The sequence below is a fragment of the Hemibagrus wyckioides genome, linkage group LG03, assembly GCF_019097595.1.
Source record: "Hemibagrus wyckioides isolate EC202008001 linkage group LG03, SWU_Hwy_1.0, whole genome shotgun sequence".
Classification (NCBI taxonomy): Eukaryota; Metazoa; Chordata; class Actinopteri; order Siluriformes; family Bagridae; genus Hemibagrus; species Hemibagrus wyckioides.
Window position 1 is genome coordinate 28,801,957 of NC_080712.1, and position 24,001 is coordinate 28,825,957.

The 24,001-nt window shown below is 38.0% G+C and overlaps 1 protein-coding gene across 1 annotated transcript in view; it reads left to right on the forward strand.

Annotated features, from left to right (window-relative positions):
• pde10a (phosphodiesterase 10A) overlaps positions 1-24,001 on the forward strand; it is an 84,938-nt gene continuing 60,937 nt past the window's right edge. Inside the window, exon 1 of the mRNA XM_058385353.1 lies at positions 1-444. Coding sequence (XP_058241336.1) covers positions 177-444 — 268 coding nt within the window. The 5' untranslated portion in view covers positions 1-176. The remainder of the gene's footprint in view (positions 445-24,001) is intronic.

Here is a 24,001-nt window from a genome sequence, read left to right on the forward strand (position 1 = left end):
CCATCTCTTGTCAGGGGAAGCTTGTTTCCGAGCAATAGGAAAACTGGTCGTTTTTTCGTTTGGTTTTCCTATAGTCGCCCGTGCATGTGTCTCCTTTCGTTTCTCTAATCGCTTGCGCACCTGCCAACTTTTCCCTGAGCGCGCCGATTTTTGGACGGGAAACCGCTGGAGTCTGAATGCACGAAATCTCGGCGCGCGGAGCTCCTGCTTTTCGCCTCGCGGCCAAACGCATGTGCATAACTGCACAGTGCAGAGTGCCTCGCTTTCACTCACGTCTCCCTTTCGAGCTCAGAGGGCATTTCCAAAACATTGTGTCCTATCTAGAACACCCGATGTCGAAGAAACGAAAAACTCCGGACGACGACGACGGAGGAGGAGGAGGAGGAGGAGTAGGAGAGCTCGCGAGAGCAGAGGATTTCCCGCGTTCAAGCTGCGCTGACCAAGGTATGAAAACTCGAACCTTAACTGGTGGTTTGACTCAAACCTTTGAGCGTTATCCAGTCAGTGCGGGTGATGTGTTGTTACATGAAAATCCTCTAAAGACGCTTGGGATGCCAGAAATTGCACCTACATGTTGATGTAAATTGCTTATGGACAGGGGCATGAGATCAATGCAGCCTTGGATTTCCCGCTCAAATGTACTGATTAAGTCACTGATTCAGGTAGAGTAGAGGACAAACACATGGAGTACACTGAGAACAAGAAATGATAGTATAAATAAAATCCCTGTATCATGAGTAGGCCTACACCACGAGGAAGCCTTTGAACGGCTCCTGCGTGCCAGCATTTCAGCTGGAATCGGGTTTTATATAACTCCATGGACAACAGCATTGTGATGGAGCAAAATGTGTCGTATTCCTTTGTAATACATATTTACACACCATCTGAATATAAATTGCAGTTCCAGGTTCATCCTGAGCTTGGATTAATGTCTATGTGGAGTTTTGCTGTTCTGCCTTGTTTGGGTTTCCTCCAGGTTCACCGGTTTCCTCCGACCTCCCAATAACATACTGGTTAGTGGATTGGCAATGAAGAATTGTCCCTAGTTGTAAATGACTATATGATTGTGTGTGTGTGTGTGTGTGTGTGTGTGCCACTGTGTAGACTGGCCACATCTGGGGGTGTATTCTTCCACCTTGCACCAGTGTTTGTTGGAGTAGTGTAGCATGACCTATGAAACACTGCTATTTTGAAAATAGCACGCTATTAAACATGTAGTAATGTTAGTGAACATGACCATTGTAGCTAGCTTCTCCCTAACACTATATACAGAGTACAAGTTCCTCTCTGAAAGTGTGTTAACATTGTTAACAAGTTTCCTTCTTTAATAATGTTATGCCAGGCCCTGCGTCCACTGACCTTTCTGTCACATGGCTCTTGTCTGCTATGTGGACATAGTGCAACGTCCAGGCCTGGCACAATCAGGCCTTTGAATAGAAGGGAGTCTGGCTGTGTTGTTTGCACACATTGTGTGACCCCACATGAATGTTCTTAAGAGGCCAAGCCAGATTGTGTGTCTCCCTTGGCTGGCATGGAGGGGGATGCGGGCACTTCCTTTAGCCTGTTGAGCGTGGCATCTGGGCATTTGCATCAAATACTGCCCTTTCAGTGTATATACAAATTGCTTAGAAGATTGTGCTCTTCACGGTTTTTTTTTTTCTAGCATTAGAAATAGCTTGTGCCAGGTGAAACATGTCACACAAAGCAGCCTTAAAAACAGTGGTCACTGGCTCAGTGTTGCAATCTTGCATTTTTTTCCCTCATTGAACCCTGTGGCCAAGAGAAAGAGTGCAGGCTTAGAAAGAGATCCATTGAGATTCATATCAGGAGCCACAAAAGCCTTTTTGTCTGTCTAACTGAAGCAAAGGCTCGACCTGTCCATGAGGGGAACTCTCCCCAGGTTGCAGACCAGATCGGACTTGTTTCCCACGAATGTTGAGACTCTATAGCCATGTCAAATCACTGTTCAACATTTATCACATGATCCTTCACAGCCAAAGAGACATTAAAAAATAGCAAACACAGTAGCTAATAATCATTACATCATGTCTTGTTTACTGATTACAGGTTAGGGATGGTTCCAGTTGCTGGTGGCACTATTGTTTCCAAAACCTCTGTGCCTCAGTGGAAGCAAATGCTCAAATAAAGAGCTGAGCTCAAACGATTAGTCAAGGCCTTTAAGAATGCCAGTTGTATCAATCAACACATCAATCATGCTTAAACAATTGCAAGCCAATTTGATCCAAATAATTTGTTTTGGCAAGGCAATGATAATGAGATGTTCAGATTCTCACAAAATGACTACTTCATTGATGCTACTTTTATATTTTAAAACTGTCCGGCTTGTTGAATCGTATTAAAACTGGTATGTTTAGGATTTTCAGCTAGAGTTGAGTACATTAATGCTTCATTATTGGCATTTAGAGTTTCGTTAAGACAAATGCATCACTAGTAATCACCATGAGAATAGACTTTAGAATTTAAGTTAAAAGTAAAAAAGAGCATTTACAATAAATAGATATGCTGTACAAAATATATATTTATATGTACGTTTGCACATAAGTGTAATTTCTTGGTTATCTGAAAGCATTATTGAGCTGTGTATATTGCGCATAGTATAAAAAGATACACTATATTGCCAAAAGGGGTTTTACAGGTGTTGGGCTCGGCCCCTTAGTTCCATTCAAAGGAACTCTTAATGCTTCAGCATACCAAGACATTTTGGACAATTTCATGCTCCGAAACTTTGTGGGAACTGTTTAGGGATGACCCCTTCCTGTTCCAACATGACTGCACACCAGTGCACAAAGCAAGGTCCATAAAGACATGGATGAGTGAGTTTGGTGTGGAGGAACTTGACTGGCCTGAACAGAGTCCTGACCTCAACTGAAGGAGCACCTTTGGAATGAATTAGAGCGGAGATTGCAAGCCAGACCAAAACTGGAACGTCTGCCCTTACATGCACATTTTAATATGGAGTTAGCCCGCCCTTTACAGCTATAACAGCTTCAACTCTTCTGGGAAGGCTTTCCACAAGGTTTAGGAGTGGGTTTATGGGAATTTTTGACCATTCCTCTAGAAGTGCATTTGTGAGGTCAGGCACTGATGTTGGACGAGAAGGTCTGGCTCACAGTCTCCGCTCTAATTCATCCTAAAGGTGTTCAATCGGGATGAGGTCAGGACTCTGTCCAGGCCAGTCAAGTTCCTCCACACCAAACTCACTCATCCATGTCTTTATGGACCTTGCTTTGTACACTGGTGTGCAGTCATGTTGGAACAGGAAGGGGTCATCCCCAAACTGTTCAAACAAAGTTGGGAGCATGAAATTGTCCAAAATGTCTTGGTATGCTGAAGCATTAAGAGTTCCTTTGACTGGAACTAAGGAGCCAAGCCCAACCCCTGAAAAACAACACGTGAATTCAATGATTTGGAGGGGTGTCCCAAAATATTTGACAATATAGTGTATATAACCATGCGAGGTTTGGATAAAAAATGATTTCTATCAGTATCTAGTGCAAGTAGGGTTTTTTTGTCATTAATATTATACTGTCAGTAGTTGGTATCGCTAGTGTCTGTTTTTTAGTAGTTTCTTTTGGTACTTTTTAGCCTAGTAGATTGTTGTTGTTTTTTTTGATGGTAACTAGTAAATTTCTACTAATGCAAACCTCCTAGTCTACATCGAGATTTCTTTTAAGAGAGCGGAGAATTTTACAGCTGGTCAGTGTCTCTAATCAACCCTAGTGTATTAGCACCAACATGATAATAATAACACCATATTTTGACATGTACATAATAATAATTTTATTTATTCATTCATTGTAGCTGATAGGTGGGGTTGTGGCTGAACACTGTGTGTAAGGTGGATTATTATAATTCTGCATGGGACAAAATGTACCAGACTAATGTTCCCTGACCAGCTAACATTATTTAACAGTAATTGGCATTACTTGAGTAGTGATTTGATAGCTTTAATATGATTACGCGCAAAGATTATTTGCTTCAAAAGAAGCCAAATTCTTACAACAAATACAACTCCATAACAGATGTAGTGACTAATCATTCTGAAAAATATAACAAGCAAAAAAATGTCCTTTTAAAGAATTTGTAATCCTACAGGGTTTTGTCTGACTTGATATTAGGTAAGGGCAGCACGGTGGCTTAGTGGTAAGCACTGTTACCTCACAGCAAGAAGGTCCTGGGTCCAAATCCTGGGTTCGAACAGGCAAGGGCCTTTCTGTGTGGAGTTTGCATGTTCTCCCCATGCTTGCCCTAGGTTACTCTGGTTTCCTCCCACAGTCCAAAAACATGTACATTAGGTTGGTTGGTAATTCTAAATTGCCCATAACAGTGAGTGTGTGGTTGTCTGTCTATATGTGACCTGTCCAGGGTGTACCCCTGCCTTTTGCCCAATGTAGGCTCCAGCAGATCCTTGTGACCTTAATAAAAAGCGGGTATAGACAATGGATGGATGATATTAGGCAACAAAAGAAACTTGTTTAACGGAACATACCTTGTTAGTGGTGTTTGTTTATGAATATTAAAAATTAGGTTTATTGGGTTTACAAAGATGAGGTTTTAAAAAGAAATCTGATACCCTTTACAGGAAGGAATTTGAATTGAAATATAGATTGTGATGGTGAAGGATTCTGGCTATATATGGTTTGTAGGCACCTATCATGTGACTTGGCAAGTAAACTACTACTGATTCTCCAACCCTAATAACAGAATTTTGTCAGCATATTTATCTGGTACAAAAGCAGTTTATGTAAATAGCAACATCATTGAAACAAGGCTTGAGAAAGGCCTACCCTTTTCAGATCAATTGAGAACTAGTAGAGCAGGAGTATAGTGTTACCGAGCTATGGCTAATCCTATATCCTATGCCACCATTGTTTGATCCGTTTGTATGACATCACAAACCCCATGACAGCAAAATAATTATCTTGACTTAAGCCACCAGACGTTTTTTAATAATAATCTTCTTAATTATTATGCTGTTGCAAAGGTAATAACCTTTACAGACCCCACAGATTTCAACATACAACAATGTAACTTCGAACAAGTATGTTTTCATACAGTAATAGTGACAGTACAGAAGTGTCAGTTCTTTTCAATTCTATTCAGTCGAAGTGAATTAAGTTCAGTTTTGCCGAATGAAATGAAGTAATCGTTCTGAGATGAACCAAATAAAGAGTGCAGAATGCTCCAGATGAAGAATTAACAGGAACTGAGTAGGAGAAAGTACAGCATCAAATCATTCCAGTTTAATGAACCCTCTCTAGGTGCATTTCTCATTCTGGACCAACTGCACCTTGGACATGAAGGTGCATTTCTTTCTTTCTTTCTTTCTTTCTTTCTTTCTTATAGTTTAAAAAAATACAAATAACAGACAACATTGTCCATTGAAATGTAGTTGTTGCAAAGTTGCCTCAAATCTGAATAATATTTAAACAAATTTTTATAAAGTTTATAAAGAGCAATGCATAGTAATATTGTTTTGTTAATTATTAAAGTAGAATAATATTTCATTACACCGTTTCAGCCATTGCTGGGCAAAGAATAATAATCATTAGTTCGGTTGGGGGGGAGGGGGTTAGTGAGTCGTTTGGGAGCTCAAAGAGTCGACTCTGAGCCATATAATTTGACTCACTGAAAAGAGCCGGAATTCCAGCCACTAGTGCAAGAAAAAGGCTGTACTCTGGTTCTCACGTTAATAAGGCAGGTAAAATGGGAATAAGTAATACCAGAGGGAAAGTTTTCATTTTTTTCCTTTAGACGAGAACGATGGTGAATTTAGAAATCAAATATTATATGGAAACAAGTGACTGGGATACAGCGTTAACGCTGATCGTATAAAAGAGACAATATACCGAAAGAAATGCTTTATTCTAAATATTAAAATCATGCTTTATAATCAGCTATTCGTTGTGAATGTACTATTGGAGTCAGCAAAATGATTTATGCTTCAATACAGAAGACATAGCTGCTCTGATTTCATTGCTGTCGTCACTGAGCTTCCATCACCGCAATGAACTGCGTGCCGCAAAGCATTATGGTCAGTATGGTGCGCGTGAGCGTGCGTTGCAGTTCTGCACAATAACCACTAGATGGCAGCACAGGAACTAATATAATGCATTCAAGCTGAACAACAAGCGTCGTGTGTTGTGTAGAGCTGCTTTATATACAGCTAAATAAAATAATAATTCCCTCTTTGTACATGTATTTTACGAACATAGTTTAAATGTAATTATTAAGGTAATTATTGAAATGTGCGCAATAATATAATTGCTGTTGCTTGGAACAATTTAGTTATTTTTTTATAAAATCATAATTATGTTTTTATTTTTTAAATAAATCTATTTATTATTATTATTAATAATAATAGTTATTATTATTATAATTATAATAATAATAATTATTATTATTATTATAATAATAATTGTGATATTGTATTATAATTGTTTTAGATTAAGTTTGACGTTATTTATAGTTCTGCTATGGGAGTTTTTTCCTTTAGACATTTGCCTCAGGCTTGCTCACTAGGGATGATTTTGTCTAATATCTAGGACTTTTTGCACTATGGTTTTTTGTTTTTCTATGTTCTGTAAAGCTGCTTTGAGACATTGTTCATTGTTAAAAACGCTATACAAATAAAATTGAATTGAATTAAGTTGAATATTTTTTTGTTATTTGGTTTAAACCTGTTCAATTCATTGACCAGTCAAACACGGTAATAACTCTAATGACAAATCAGTAGATTATTTGTTAATATATGTAAGATATTAAGGTTAAATTGAAGGATTTAAAATAAAAAATAAAAAAATCAGAGAGGGTGAAGCTCTCATAGATTATATTAGACTTCTATTTATTTATCATATAATTTTCTTTTAACAAAAAGTTTATTGCATTATGCTGACAGTCAGTAATAATTATAATAATATTTTTATTTTTCTGTTTTTTTTTTAAATTCCTTTTGCTCACTCCTTTGTGAGTCATTCATTTGTAGAAACATTAAGTAAAACAGCCTGTTATTTTAATCTTCATTTTCTTACTGCTGGTCACCATTTATTGATGAACATTTTATTCATTTTAATTCCAGCACAATTCATTTTAATCTCTAAAATCTGTCTTTTTATGTCCTTTTTGTTTGAGTCATGTTTTGTTTTGTGCTCTTTAATTAAAAACAGACATTTAGGGAATTTGAAAGGCAGAAAAAATACAGAGCTGGGATTAAAAGATAAAAAGTGTGTGTGTGTGTGGTGCAGGAGGATCAGATGACTGTGTGCAGGATTGTATTGATACGTTTCCTCTGTCTAATGATGACGACGCTCGTCACATTTCTGCTTCTTCAGCATCGCTTCGCTTGATGTGGTTTCCGTAGATCACAAATCTGTCATCCTGCAGAATTCTGAAGTACCACTGCTTTCTCGTCATACCGATTTTATAGTTTATAATGAACGTCTGTCACATTTCACACACCCACCTAATTTGTGTGGCCTGCTAGAAGAAGGGGGGTGGGGGTGCACCAGGTCCAGTTACTTTTACTTGTAAGGCAAGGAGTTTACACACAGAATCAGTTTTTGTTCACATTTTCTTAAGAAAAGCAAATTTTCTGGGTTCCCCTGAAACACTGATGGTTTTCACCCACATGATAACATGATAAACCACAGTCACCTCATGTGAAAATTGTTGTCCGGTGTGGTGTGTGTGTGTGTGTGATAGATAGATAGATAGATAGATAGATAGATAGATAGATAGATAGATAGATAGATAGATAGATAGATAGATAGATAGATAGATAGATAGATAGATAGATCGATCGATCGCAAACACCCCTCCAAATCATTGAATTCAGGTGTTGTTTCTCAGGGGTTAGGCTTGTCCCCTTAGTTCCAGTGAAAGGAACTCTTAATGCTTCAGCATACCAAGACATTTTAGACAATTTCATGCTCCCAACTTTGTGGGAACAGTTTGGGGATGACCCCTTCCTGTTCCAACATGACTGCACACCAGTGCACAAAGCAAGGTCCATAAAGGCATGGGTGAGAGAGTTTGGTGTGGAGGAACTTGACTGAGTCCTGACCTCAACCAGATAGAACACCTTTGGAATGAATTAGAGCAGAGACTGTGAGACAGACCTTCTCGTCCAGCATCAGTGCCTGACCTCACAAATGTGCTTCTAGAAGAATGGTCAGAAATTCTTAAACACACTCCTAAACCTTGTGGAAGGTACACCTATACACTACCAGTCAAAAGTTTGGACACATCTTCTAATTCCATGGTCTTTCCTGATGTTTATTTCTTTCTACATTGTTAAACAATGCTGAAGGCGGCCGAAATACACAATAATGTCCTTTGAACGGTTGATCTTGAGATATGTCTGCTACTGATGCTCTGTAAAGCCTTCATAACGGCTCTAATCTGAGGTGCTGTTAATTGGTGATTTCTGAGGCTGGTAACTCTAAATGAACTTCCCCTCTGAGGCAGAGGTAAGTTTTGGTCTTGCTTTACTGGGATGGTCTTCATGTGAGCCAGTTTCATCATGGTGCTTGATGGGTTTTGCAAATGCACTTGACAATACTGTTCTTGCAAGAACTATTCCAGAACACCTGACCTTCGTGTCTTAAAATAACAACTGACAGTAAGTTACAGTAAGTTAAATTAAAAGCAGTGCACATATGAAACACAGTTGTGGATTTAAACAAATTTACATCATTATTTACACCACAGTACAGTACACATGTGCAAACTAGCAGTAGATAATAAATATGAATTACCTCGAGAGTCTAGAAAACAGCGTTAATAGTTGTAGTAGTGTAGTGTGAGAGTGTTATCACCTGTCACACACAGGTGAACTATTGTATGTATGTTACTGCGAATGGTATGAATGATCTCCTTTAATGTTCTCTGTGACACTGAATCAATGTGTGTGTGTGTGTGTGTGGAGTTTACATGTTCTCTCTGTGCTTTAGGAGTTTCTTCCAGGTCCTCAGGTTTCTCCCCCTACATACATTGTAGGTTGACTGGAATCTCTATATTGTCTGTGAACAGGCATGTGAGCATGTTTATGTGTGTGTGTGTGTGTGTGTGTGTGTGTGTGATTGTGCTCTGTAATGGGTTGGCACCCTGTCCGGTGTGTCCCCTGACTTCTGCTCTTTGCCTTGCATGGGATAGAGTCCAGGTTCCCTGCGACCTTGTGCTACAGAAATTGGATGGGTGTATATTTGCTGCTCACTTGGTGTTTTTGGTTGTTTTTAATGTTTAGACTGTTACTGTTTGACTGTGTAGAATTTTATGAGAATAGTAGTTTTTCAAACCAGCTTGTCCAGCAATGTATTTTATTCCTGTTAACGTGGCAATAAGTGACTTTTTATACTTGGTCAAATTTGGGTTATATACGCACACAAACACAGCGAGAGAAACTTTTCATTACAAAAGTGATACATTTGACTATAAGTATATTAAATTTTTAAGTGTGCACATATTTAGGATAATGTATAAAAATCCTTAACTAACAATAATAATTACTACACTTGTGTGATTAAGAGAAGTGGCTCTTTTTATTCTAAAGCTCAGATGGCTAAATGAGCGTTATACTCAGCTTGGAAGACTTTGCATTGAGCTTTGTAATATTTTCATATGACACAAATGCTAAATCTTTATACAGTGTATGCAAATATTTTCAGCAGGATGCTGTTTTCAGGGAGCAGAAATAAAGCCTATGTGTAACAGATATTGGTGATAGATGTGTACTGCAATTCTGCTGTTTTATCAGTTTAGTGCTTTGAATCTTCTGTATCTGTATCACAATTAGGAATGGGATGTGTCCAGTTCACATAGTTTTTCCAAAAGTATGACCAAACTCGTAATCTAAATTAAACCAGCATGACCCTGACGAGGCGATTACTAAAGATGCATGAATAACCTCTATAAAAACATTGCAGTAAATGCATTACTCATGCTATTTCTTTCAGGGTTTTCATATGTGTAGAAAAGATTAGCTTTTTATCTGCCTACTTTTGTCTAGGCTTAACCAGATGACATTCAAATCTGTCTAAAAAAAAGTGCACCTCTTGATGGTATCTGTATTTGTAATAATATTACCTGTGTGTATAGAATAATGTGATTGTACAAACATACACACACACACACACACACACATATATATATATATATATATATATATATATATATATATATATATATATATATATATATATATATATATATAGATATACATACATATATATACATATATATATATATATATATATATATATATATATATATATATATATATATATATATATATATATATATATGAATATGTTTAGAGTGAAAGGATTGTAAAGGATTTAATTCCCTTTAGGAAAGCAAAGTATCTGAGAGTATTTCTCAGTTAAACACCTCTGTTCTTCACCCAAATCACCTTGTATAAGAGACTAAAAGGGGAGTTGTTGTGTTTGTTCTCCAGCAGCACATTAAGAATGGCACGTGCTTTCCACGGCTGGCGGAAAAGTAGAGAGCGTGAGAGGTCGGCTTGTATAACTTGTCTTTTTGGCACCTTTGTGCACGTACTAAGAATGCCATGCCAGCCAGCAAGGACTCTGCTATCACTGTGCAGAGCTTTCTGACATCACAGGGGTGTAAACCCACAGCTGGACCGCTGCCATAGACGTAGGTGAGGGCAGTAACACACAACTAAATATCAGTGAGGCAGGACACACCGTGCTAACGGCAGACTAGCCGGAGTCTAATTTCTTCTGCTGAGGATTTGTTGCACAGGAGCCGTCTTATTAATGTCCACTGCTGGGGTTTACGCAGTGTGGCATTTTAAGATAAAATACAAATGCACTTGGTGAGCAAGAGAAGACATGAGGGAGCAAGAGAGCGAGAAACAAAATGACTAAAGGGCAGGGGAAAAGGTAAAGGGACAGACAGGTGGTATTTCTAGGCATTCTAGAGAGAGCAAAGATTCTGTCTTTGACTTCGAGTGCTTTTGTTAGCTCATCAGTTTTAGAAGCAGATTGTTTAAGCAAATTTGATGAAAAATGTATAACTATATGACATGTCTAGCATTTAGAATTTGAATTATTATAGATTTTGATTTACTAAATATATAATTCCTTGTATATTACATATTTTATTTAATGATAAATGTCAGATCTCCATGTTCTGGATCTGGATAATATTCTGACTGAATCTGACTTTTAGTTAGATTTAAGTTTTAATCCATCTTTAAAAACATATATTAATACATGAGTAACTGTTGCACTTGTAGTTTACTGTGCAGTGTAGCATGTTCAGTACATGTAGTTTGATTAGCATGGAAATTAATTAATTGCAGCCCAGAGTGTAAACAGTTAAACTATTCATAAAATGAATGAGTATCATTTATATGTTCGGATTTAAATAAATAAATAAATAAATAAACCCTCTGTGGAAATAAAATGAATGCAGGCCTACAGTTGTGATGTTAGTAAATCAAAGGCTGTGTGTTTTTTTTTTAGAGAAATGCATAAATGAAGGCAGGGAGTGTGTGTGTGTGTGTGTGTGTGCGTGTGTGTGTGTGAATGGACGCATGGCCAAGTGTCATGCGTAAAGGCCTGAGCATGTGCATGGCTCTAATATCGAGGGCTTTGATGTGACGGCACACACTGAGTCCATTTAGACGTCTCTTACAGACGTAAGCAGACAGCAGTGGGAAACACATTCAAGCCTAAATCTGCTGTTTGTTTTTCTCTCTCTCTCTCTCTCTCTCTCTCTGTCTCACGCTCTCCCTTTCTCGAGCACTCTCTACCCTCTGGGAGGTGCTGACGTGTGTCACACACATCATCATCATCATCATCATCATCTTTCAAAGTTAATGAGGGCAGAGATTGAGGTTTGAGAGCAGCCTCTGTGAAAAAATTCCAGGTCACTGGTCTCGGTGGACGGGGTGTGTGTGTGTGTGTGTGTGAAACATGCAGTGCACAATGACATTTGACATTCTAGCCTCACTTTGATGTGGGTTCACAGAATCACTTGAATACATATATATAAAATATAGAATCAGAGACATTACTTCTGTGTGTGTGTGTGTGTGTGTGTGTGTGAGAGAGAGAGAGACAGAGACAGTGAACACCCTCACAGTGCAGTCATCAAACTTACTTACAAACATACTTTCCTGCTGACTGTTCTGTGAAATGTATTTATTTATTTATTTCTTTAAAAAAATGAATCACAGGTGTTCCCGCAGTCTAACAAAGGATCTGTGCTTCAATGGAGTGCATTATGACGTTATATATATATATATATAAAGCGTATTATAAGGACATGTGTAACAGTTCAGCTTTCAACTCTTCTGCTTGATTAGTTTGACAGTAAGGTTTATGTAGACTTTTCAATGCATGATTTCTCCAGGTTTTATAAATACAGTCTGGGAGCAGCAGCTCCACAAACAAAGCCAGATACAGAGTACAAAGAAAACAACACATCTGCCCTTGAAAAAAAAAACCCAACATCTTCATTATACTGACAAGCATGTTTGAATGAACCAGCTTAAAAAGTTCCTTGTTTAAATATGCTAAAATGGAAGGATTATATTTCAAAATTTGAGATTATTAAAAATATTTGAAATGAAATGATCATGTTTGGCATGAACATGTAGTGTGGTATTGCTTGTTTGGCTCGTAGTAAAGATTGTTATGAGTATTTTCCGCATTATTCTTTTTGTCATGTTTACAATTTCATAATCTTAGTTCAGTATTTTTTGATGCTTGTGGTTTTACTTTCACCGCTGAGGCTGTCCTAGTTTTTTTTTTTTTTAAATTAATATTATTATTGATTATTAATAATTTATTTGGAATATTTGTCTATATTATCATTTTTTTATTTTAATTCCAGTTTTAGGTTATTTTTAAAGTTTAGCATGGAATGTCATTTTACTTTTAGTTCATTTTAATTTAAGACACTGTGTTTTGTGTACTGCTGCACGTCATTTGACTCGTAAGCACATGATTGGAAATAAAATTTATATAATAAAATTTAAAATTTACATATTACATTAACAAAGTCATGCAATTTTTTAGTAGCTATGCAATTTAATTTAATCCAACCATTTTAGTTTACATTGCAGCTTTAATACTCGAGTAATAATTTCTCATTCTTCTTTGTTTTGTTTGTCAGTAGAATAACTGAGTCTGAAATATTCAGTCTAATTTGTGATGCACTGATTTCTCCCGTGTGTCCGTTTTGTCTGGAATAGGCTCCGGATCCAACTCTGATCAAGTGGTTACTAAAACTGCAAACATAAATATTCAGTGTTGGGAATATTGGAGATATTGATACTGTAAATATATACACTTAAATATAATAAAATAGAAAAATTTCACAACATAATAGAGGCTAATTAAACAAATTAAACATAAGGCTGCATTTAAGCTCATTTAAAGAATATATATGTATATAATCACCTGGACATGTGAGTCCTTCATATTGCTAGCGTTTTAGAAGTGTGTATGCGCATAGCACACAGAGTGACTGAATGTAACCTCCCAGACTGGCAAGTGGATCACAGTTTCACTCATGAGGGCATAGATGCTTGTGTGACAGCTATGTATCCTCAGTGAGCCATTCGTTTCTTTCAGAGTGGTGAGAGGCGCATTTCAGGCTCAAGGACTTGAGGTGCAGTTTTAGCAGGTCGGAGCTTCTATACACTGTGTTAATATTATCCAGAATGACTCACCTGGACTGTTTAGTATCTTGGAATTTAGCATGGCAGGACAAATGTGTTTTTCATGTAGACTAATAAATGTCCGTTTTAGGATAAAAACACAAGAAAATATTTTTCACAAAACAGAATAACTGCAAATTGACTATAGTCAGTGACCACTTATACACCAATCATCCATAACATTATGACCACCTGCCTAATATTGGTGTTGGTCCCCCTTTTGCTGCCAAAAACAGCCCTGACCCGTCATGCACTGTGTATTCTGACACCTTTCTCTCAGAACCAGTATTAACTTCTTCAGCATTTTGAGCAACAGTAGCTCATCTGTTGGATCGGATCACACAGCCAGCCTTCGCTCCCCAAGTGGATCAATGAGCCTTGGCCACCCATGACCCTGTCGCCGGTTCACTACTGTTCCTTCCTTGGACCACTTTTGATAGATACTGACCACTGCAGACCGGGAACACCCCACAAGATCTGCAGTTTTGGAGATGCTCTGATCCAGTCATCTAGCCTTCATAACTTGGCCCTTGTCAAACTCGCTCAAATCCTTACGCTTGCCCATTTTTCCTGCTTCTAACACATCAACTTTGAGGACAAAATGTTCACTTGCTGCCTAATATATCCCACCCACTAACAGGTGCCATGATGAGATCATCAGTGTTATTCACATCACCTCTCAGTGCTCATAATGTTATGCCTGATCAATGTGTATAGAGCAAATGAAAGACTACATTATGAATGCATGCATTATCATGACACAAATAAAACAATAGGGTGTTTCTTCACTGTGTGTGGCAAATAAAAATAAAGAAAATCACTACTAAAATATCCTCCATGGTGAAAAACGTGTTGACGTTTGGAGGCTAAATACATATTACATATTGCAGCAAATTGATAGCACACCAATGCATGTGCAGTAATTAAAAAAAAAGTAGAGTAGCTCATGAGCACCGGATTTTGCTGGAATTGATCCACCTTGTAGGAAGAAATGGCCCAGAAACAGATTTACTTCAATTTAAAAATATTATAAGCAAAGCATTAGAGACAGGTATAACATAAAAACAAATCTGAGATCAGGGTTGATATACTGACCCAAGATAATGATCTGATCCAAATATGTATTTAAAAAAAGTGGAGAAGAAGTGGCGTGCATAAGGTGTGGATGCCTGTCTTGTGTTCACCTGCATAACCAAGTTCAACCTGAAACCAAGCATGACTTTCCAAGAATTGTGTAAAAATAGTGTCTGGTGACACCATTGCCATGGGCTGTGTTTCCTACAACAGAAAGACCATGTTAAAAGAAAAACAACATTATAGTAACACAAAAGCTTCACATCAGGACAGACAGGACTTGCTTTTCTTCAGTGTGTGCTTTTAACCTAAACATACAACGGTTCAGGATGGAATTTTGTTTTCCAATAATCTTTTAACATTTCATACAGTCGACTTGGCGTTTTATAAAACATAGTGTAACACTTCATGATGTGAAGAAGACTCAGAGCCAGGCTGGAGACAATGCACTCTATTTTGTGGTGAGATTTTGTGGTGAAAATGTTTTTAGCCTATTAAACAGTGGTCTTTCCACATTTTTGCCTCACTGTTGCGATCATTTACACAACAGTAACCTGCTATTATCTTATGTGGATGAGGTTTTTAAGGTTTTAGCTTGCGTTAGGGATGTTTTAGAAAGTTTCAGAAGGTGGTGACGATTCTACTGCTGCTTAAAATAAATCCTGTTTGTCTGCGCTATCAAAGAAGTGTATTTTGATTTTGATGCACAACATGGGTGATGGTAATTCTAAGGCGTTTAACATCTTACTATTGTCGCCATGGTTTTTCCGTCTTCATAATATGGGTGCAGCGGGTGAGGAGTAACTCCATCCATTGTCTATACCCGCTTATTCCTAAGCAGGGTCACGGGGGTCTGCTGGAGCCTATCCCAGCACACATTGGGCAAAAGGCAGGGGTACACCCTGGACAAGTCACCAGTCCATCACAGGGCCACATATAGACAGACAATTACACACAGAGGCAATTTAGAATTACCAGTCAACCTGATGTACATGTTTTTGGACTGTGGGAGGAAACCAGAGTACCCCCACTCAGGCACAGGGAGAACATGCAAACTCCCCACAGAAAGGCCCCTGCCTGTTCAAACCCAGGACTCAAACCCAGGACCTTCTTGCTGTGAGGCAACAGTGCTAACCACTAAGCCACCATGCTGCCCTGAGGAGTAACTCATTTCATAATTTTTGTGAATTAAACTTCTTGGATTTCATGACAAGGTGTGGGGGAGTTTTTTCAAAATTTTGAAAGTTGGATCCTGGATTGCGGTTATTCATTAATTCCAAGCAATACTTGGAGTTGTAGTTGAGCAAGAAAGTTCTGGAAGAAGATCTGGAAAAGGATGCATGGAAGCTACAGGAAAAAGAGCTGCCTCCCTGCTGCACTGACAAACCCAATAATGTCTCACAGCAGACCTGTACCATAAGGAGTGACAAATATGGAGCACCTACAGGAGATAGATAGCAACTTACTCTCTGATGTGCATTGCTTATAAGACAATAGATGATGCTTAGGGGTTAGCCCTCCTCTTGGGTTAGTCAGGGTAACGAGAACATAGGATGAGCTTGACGTAGATACGGACCATTTACTGGCAATTTACATATTATTTAAGCATCCATAATTTAATGAATTTTTTTATGTGTAGCACATGATTATGGAGCTTCTGCTCAGTTTCTGGAATATTTCAGGGTTATATTTTTACTTATGCTTCACAGGTCATAGATTTACTTACAAATTAGATCCTACACATTAGCCACCACAACAATATACCTGATTAATGTTAAGTTTGGTGATGTGCATGGATTTTATTTTATTTTTTATTGTAGACCGTTGCCTCATCTACAAACTGGCTCAGACAGCGATATTTTGTTTCAAGTGCATATTTGGGTAATACGGCAGATTGCTTTTGATTAGCTAAATTATGCAGTTATCCAATCACATGTCAGTATCATGATGAGTATCAGTCTATGTTCTTATCAAACATCAGAAGGAAGAAAAGTGTCATTTCACTGAAGGACTGGTTTGAATAGTTTAGAAACTGTTGATCTCCTGGGATTTTCCCGCACAGTCTCTCGAGCCTCTAGAGATTACAGTAACACTAATGACTACTTTTTATGACAGAAAGCAGAAAAGCATCTCATGAGCAGAAAAACATTTCAGAACGCACAACACGTTGAACCGACAGCAAAAGACCATTTTGACAAGAATCTGAGACTGCAGTGGGCACTGAGACCAGACAGGTGAAGACTGGAAAAAGTCTAGGTGATGTAAATAAGCAGGGATACCGGTATCCCTATTAAAGTGGCTCTTGCATATATATATATATTTATAAAATTTGCCAAACACAATCGAAGCATAGAGTCCTGGGATTTGACTTCTGGCAAACCGTAGCACATAACTTAAACCACTCAGGACATATTTTCATACTTGTGTTTAACTGAACTCGGTTGTGGAAATAAACACTGGATGACTAACAGCTGTTACTGTAGATTTATTAGTTCATCTTTGAGGTAGATTGAAGCTTTGAACTACTTTTGAGGTGGATAAAAGCATCTACTTCTTGCTCAGCTGCTGGAAATGAAGCATCCTACACAACATGACCCAGATAACTCATTTACTTTAACTGTCAGTGTTAAGCATTCAATAATGATGTCTAATAATGTTGCATGTAAACACCATAATGTTGTGTACACTGGCACAGCTTCATGACTTCTACTGTAGTGTAGAGTACAGTGGCTCTGTATTTTTGACAATATATTGATTTAAGTAGAGCAAATGAATGGGCTTTTTGTCACCTCTTGAAAACAAACAGAAAATTGATAATTTGGCAGAAAATTGCACCGTCTTTTTATTATTATTATTATTATTATTATTATTATTATTATTTTAATTTTTTCTTACTTTATTGTTATTTTTTATTTTATTTTTTATTTATATTTTTTTTCAAGAAATTTATGTATTTATTTATTTATTTTTTCATTTTATTATTATTATTAAAAGTATTATTATTACTTTTTTGCATATGGTTTGAGCCTCTTACTATTTTTGGTGTGGTCATTTGACTGAACAAATGCCTTATCATGAAGGCCAAATAGGAAGTACCCAATCAGCTGAGCCATTGTAGCCTAAATCGAGGCTTCCCCAGCTTACAGGCGACTGTGAGCCTTGACTTCTTTTTGAATTAATATTTCCTTCCTTTTTATTTCTATTCACCTTGGTTGGAATTGTGCAGTAAAGCAGAATTTGGTGCCTTTTGTTTCCGAAGCGGTGATATATAATACGACAGACTGGATTGTGCCTACGTCAGTTGTGGTGTTATTAATTGCTTATATAAATATAAATGAAAGTGTGTGTGTGTGCACCTATATTCCACCCAGGAGTGTGTGTCTATGTGCATGTTCCAGTAGTAGAAGCTGCAGCAATGCGTGCCATTTCCCTGTCGTTGGGGGGGACACGAGGTCCTGGAAGGCAATGTGAGTGGCAGTAACAGCGTCTCTCCGTTCCAGCCTGGCCCATCTCTCACTGCATTGGCTGCAGCTCTGACGCAGATAGCCCCCCTCCCTCCTCTCCTCCCCTCCCTCCCCCACTCCTTTTTTTTTCATCCTTTTTTTTTCTCTGGCTGGCTTAGATGGGTTTTTGATTCATGTGCTTTCTGCACTTCCTCCCACTGCAACGTTCACCTCTGCTTGAGAGCAACGCTTGTTTTTGTGCCTTTCCGTTCCTCTTTCATTCATCTATTTATTTCTCCTTCAAATACTCGACCCTCTTTCTTTCTACAGTCCAAGCCGAATCTTTCTCTTCTCTTTCTCTCCTGTGTGTTCTGTTCTCCTCACTTGCTCAGGGTTAAATTAGACATGGTCATGCCATATTATTTTACACGAATGAATATATTATGATGAAAATAACATCATTGCAACAAGTACATGCATAATTGTTATTTTATGTAAAATACCTATGTTAATTATGTGTCTGTTGTGTATTGCACCAGAAAGGGTTTGTGCTGTTCGGTTTTTTTGTGTGGTTTTTTTTTTTTTTTTTTTGGGGGGGGGGGGGGGGTCACCACAGAATAGCAGAGCCTTACATACAGAGAGTTTTATCGGCTCCTTTTTCTCATTATAGCACCTTCTTCTCACATGCTCTTTATAACACACACACACACACACAGTGTTTTAACGTTGACTCAGCGTCACTCTAACGTCCATATACATACCCAGTACATCATCCCCAGTACTCAATATATTACCACCTATCAAAAGGTTTGTTTTTTTTTAGATACTAGAGACTATTTTCTTTACTGTTAAAAACATTCACGAGAGTTCGCTAGTTCCGTTCCACAAAGCCATAGATCAACAATTAAAATAGTGAAAATGATGAAAGCACTGCGCAAAACACAGAATTTCTTTCTGCTCATAAGGCAACATGTGCATGGAGAACTCTTCATAAAATTTGGCCATTTCATTTTTATGGCACAATGGTAGAATTTCCCATGTGAAAAGCAGATGCTAAGCGATTGACTTCTAACAGGCAGTGCCGTTGCTGAAATAGTTGCAAGCAGAGCTGTGAGCACAAGCATAACTTTGCCGAGCCCCAAGGGACCAGTTTTTTCATACGCCTGTCTCTGACGTCAATGCTCTGGCTGTCCTGTGGATCGTCACAGCAGACGTTGAGAGAAAGAGAGCGAGCGAGCGAGAGAGAGAATGTGTGTATCTTAATGTGTGTGTGTGTTTGGGAGTGTGCAAAGACTGCAGTCTGCCCTCAAGACTGTAACCTGCTGCAAAAGCATACCATGTTGAAAAGATGCATTTTGTTACCGAGCAAGAATAGGTGTGTGTTTTATTTGGGGGGGGGGTGTCAGGATGGGACAACACGGTGATAAAGCATTCGTGTGGCACTTAAAACCAGGTGCTTGATGCCGAGGTCGACGTTCATTACAGAAAACACACAGTGATGAGGCGTGGTAAGCAAGATGGATCACAGAAGAGGAACAGGATCAAACGTTATTATTCATTATAGTCATTTTTTGGGTTTGTCAGTTTTTCGGTTATGCTTTAGGATTTTTTCCATGAATTTCATCACTGCATGACAGAAATGATTTATTTAAAATTCAAATCATGCTGTTTAACCAAAATCAGAGCATTTTTCTAAACATTGTTGTGACTTTCAGTGTTTAACGTGAACGTCCAGTCATTCCAACCCACTCTGTATTGTACCATAACTGTACTGATTATCTTTTATTTAGAGAACGTCAGTAGTCATCAGTAACTTTGCATCTGTAGTTACAGAAAAACGACTTGTCGCATTTTTGTAATGTTCGTCTTGCGACCCAAAACCACAGCAGTGTTCTGGTGCTGAGCCAACATGCAGCTTGTCTATGAACTGGGGATGGTGCAGTGGGGCAATCAGGAGTTTGTGTATCATGAGAACTGTTAAATATACAATAGCGTTGTTCTGGCAGTATTGTGGACTTTAGTCATGGTCGTGTATCTATAATAACGCCGAGAAATGAGTTCTGATCTCAGACTAATTTCATCAAATCAAATCCTCTAGCTTATTTTTATTTATTTATTTTTTGCTCATTGTGTCATCTCCGTTGATACAGTTATTCTGGACGGTCACAACAGAATGGTTTCCTTGTGAACAGAATGTGCATCTTGGAAGTAAGTAAGCTGTTAACAAATGGCAATGGAAATCTTCCTCAGCTAACCAACAACACTCTGTATCCGTGTCTGTATCTGTTTGTTGCTTCAGTATCTGTATCTAGATCTATATAATCAGATTTAAACCCAAAGTGGGTGTGGCATAATGAAATAAATAAATAAATAAATAAATAAAAAAAAGACACTGTGGGATAGAAACGGCAGCTCTGTCAGGATGGGCTGTGAATTCTGACTCTGGCAGCTTCACACTCAGGTTCATTACTCATCACTCGGGTTCAATTGGAACTAAGCACCGGATTGTGGATTTTTTCTTCTCCTGTATCGCTCAGTTATTCTCATTTGTTTGTTTCTAATTGTGTTTAGTTCTGCTCCAAACTCGTAGCCTAACTGAATGACCGAGCAGTCTGTAATAAATTAATGAACGAACATGGTCTTGTTTTTTCTCTCGAACTTCATATCTGATCACTCACAAAAATAAAAACCTAGCATGACCTTCACACCGCAAGTCTCAACCAGATTCAAAGCTTTCTAAAGAAAAAATAAATAAATCACAACATGGGATAATTTAAAAGACCTTTTGTAAGATGTCTTGTCCACTGAAGTGTCGTCAGCCATCTTCAAAATGTTTTCTCCTCCAGCGTCAGCGCCTGGTAGCCCCGCCCCTTTTCCAAGACATAAGCAAAGCTGCAACTGTTGAGTGAATGAAGTGTCCAACATTCCACACTTTGGATGAATATCTGCATCATCCACACACTTGAAATGCACTTCTTTTTGTCGGAATTTTCACTCTGAGCACACATCTTACACCATTTATTCTACAGAATGGAGTAGAACAGTGCAGGTATATGATTTGGAACACATCCTATAACTTTCACAACTCGGTTTTTGTATGAGATGTTACAGAGATGGAAGTTTATACTATTTGTGTAATTGGAAATTTGAGAAACATTATCTGTAGAATCAGATTGAACCATTAGCAAAATTCATTGCTTATTAATTTAATTTTTTCTGCTTTTACTTTTTTTGTAATCATGTCAACCCTCAAGAGCTTTACAAGCAAGCTTAACGTCCATAAATGAGTAATATGTATTATAAGTATGGACTTTAATAAATAATGTCAATCATCATCATGACATTGCTCTGGTTCAGCAGAAATTAATAACAGTATTAAAGTTAAACACAATCAAAATCCTAATAATCATCCAGGTTACGAGCTTAGTTGGAAGTGGTCCAAAATCCAAGAGATGCATTTTAGCAAGGACCAACTTATAAGACTGAACAAAACTATGAGGTGTTTAAAAACATCTAGCATAGTGTATTTCATCAGTCAAATAACTGAGACGCCATTTTGCATCATTGTAAAAACATTAGCAAAACAGTGGAACTTGAGATTTATTTATTTTTTCTTCTTTTTTAACTGACCAGTCAGCAGGCTTCTTGTGACGAAAGACCTACGAACACAGGAGAAGGAACCATCATAGTGCAGGAGGCATTATTTGTGCAAGGGAAATAACTCAATAGTTCTTTTTACATCTCTTCATATCAGAGTTTATGGATAAGTTAACCCACTAAAAAGTCTGTTGGCACTGGCACCATGAAAGATCACGTCTTACATATTACCTAATAGTTTATAGACTTTCCATTAAATTGTGCTGCGTCGAAGAGATGAGTGCTTTAAAGGCAGACAGTTGCAAATCCACATGTAGTATCACGTAGCCAGATCTTCAGACTGACGGCAGAAGGTCTGGAATCCATAGCAGCTTTTACTGGCCAAGGACCGCCTAGCGGATATCTGACTGACATGTAAAGCAGCCAATCACAGTTTGTTTTGGTCAGCGCCATGTTTAGAGGCGTGAAAATGTAAAGTTGATGTCCATACAAAAACAGACTGGCGTGCGACTATAAATCATTGATTTATGCATGAATCTCCCTCATGGGGTCACTGAAGTATATCTATGTATCTATCTATCTATCTATCTATCTATCTATCTATCTATCTATCTATCTATCTATCTATCTATCTATCTATATAATGAACTGCATATCATTTGGAAAATCCAGCATTCTCATAAAAACTCACCGTCACAGTTGTAAACACAACGGCTTCCTTCTTCCATGAGGGAAGTAAAGCGCAACATTGGCTTTGTTTCCAAGTGGACCGTTACAAAAACGCGACAAACAGCGTCTCCCGAAATCCTCTGCAATCCAACTGATCAGATGACGACTTCGAAATTCCTGAAGTGACTCCAGTTTTTTGTACCATATGCATCAGCCAATGATTTGTGGGCATGACACTAATCCACTTGTAGCGTTACAGTTTTTAGAAGTAAAAGTATTTTCCTATTTTGTTTGGATGATAAAGCAACACTCCACAGGGTTTTTTTTTAATGATCCTGGGCGACTCCGGCATAGGCAAATCATGGAGTCGGTCTATCAGTGAATAGCCTAAAGATACTATAAGCACTTTCATCAGCCATGCAAAAATTAATACACTTTAAAGATTACTTTATTACATTACAAGTCATTTAAACAAATGAGAGAAGCTCATTTCTAAAATAGATTGTGTTGTGCAGGATTGGGCTGCGAACTGAAAAAAAAACCTTGCTCTACAGTATTTCATACAGCATGCAATAGACTTTGCTTCTAAGTGTTTCACAATCATAACAAAAAGAATTTAAACAGGGCAGCTATGCGGTCTCGGGCTCACGGTCTTGTCACAAATGCTTACATCATTGCTAACGCAGGCACATAGGCACCGCAATAGTTATTGGATTATAAATTACTTCCATATGTTTCATCGTCCCATCCCCCATCAAGCACTCATCCCTAATCTACTTCAAACTCCGGCTCCCACCTCATTCAGCTAGTCACGACCTCCAGGAGCATCTCGACGTTAGAAAGTGGGTTTGGGTTATGATGGCATCTACAGTGACCTGGATTATGTCTATACAAACTTGACACTTGACAAAGGAAGCAGCGCAGCTAGTTATTATTTCAAGGAGGTCAGCAGAAATAGAAAGTTGCTTGGGGTGTGAGTAAGTCAATGAATAAAAATCGATTGATTGACATAAAGCCATGCAATGTTTAATGGTGGCTTCGTTGCATTTAACAACTGTGAGAAATTCATTTTTTTAAAAGTAGACACTGTAGATTTCACTACAACTCTGTCTCGGGGTGTACCAATCTGGCATATTGCATTGTGTCCTTTGATACAAGGCTCTCGATTTAAAATACTGCTTATATTGTGTGTGTAATAAACATTTATAGCTAATCAAGCCCACACTCACTTGCTTGCTCTTTTTCCTGTTTATCTTGGATCAGGATTGGCCAACTGGTGATGCCAAGAATGCCAAATAAGGATACTGCATACAAAACCCCACACCAATAAGCAGATATCTTCTTAATAGAGGAATATGCAGAATATAAAAACACATTTAGAGCTACCTGACTTTGTTTTAATTAAAGAAAAAAAAACCTGACTCGGATGTTTAATTAGCCATATTTCATGCACAGCTTTTGTTTTCTTATACGCTGCTAAGACTCACACAAACAGTCATTATGT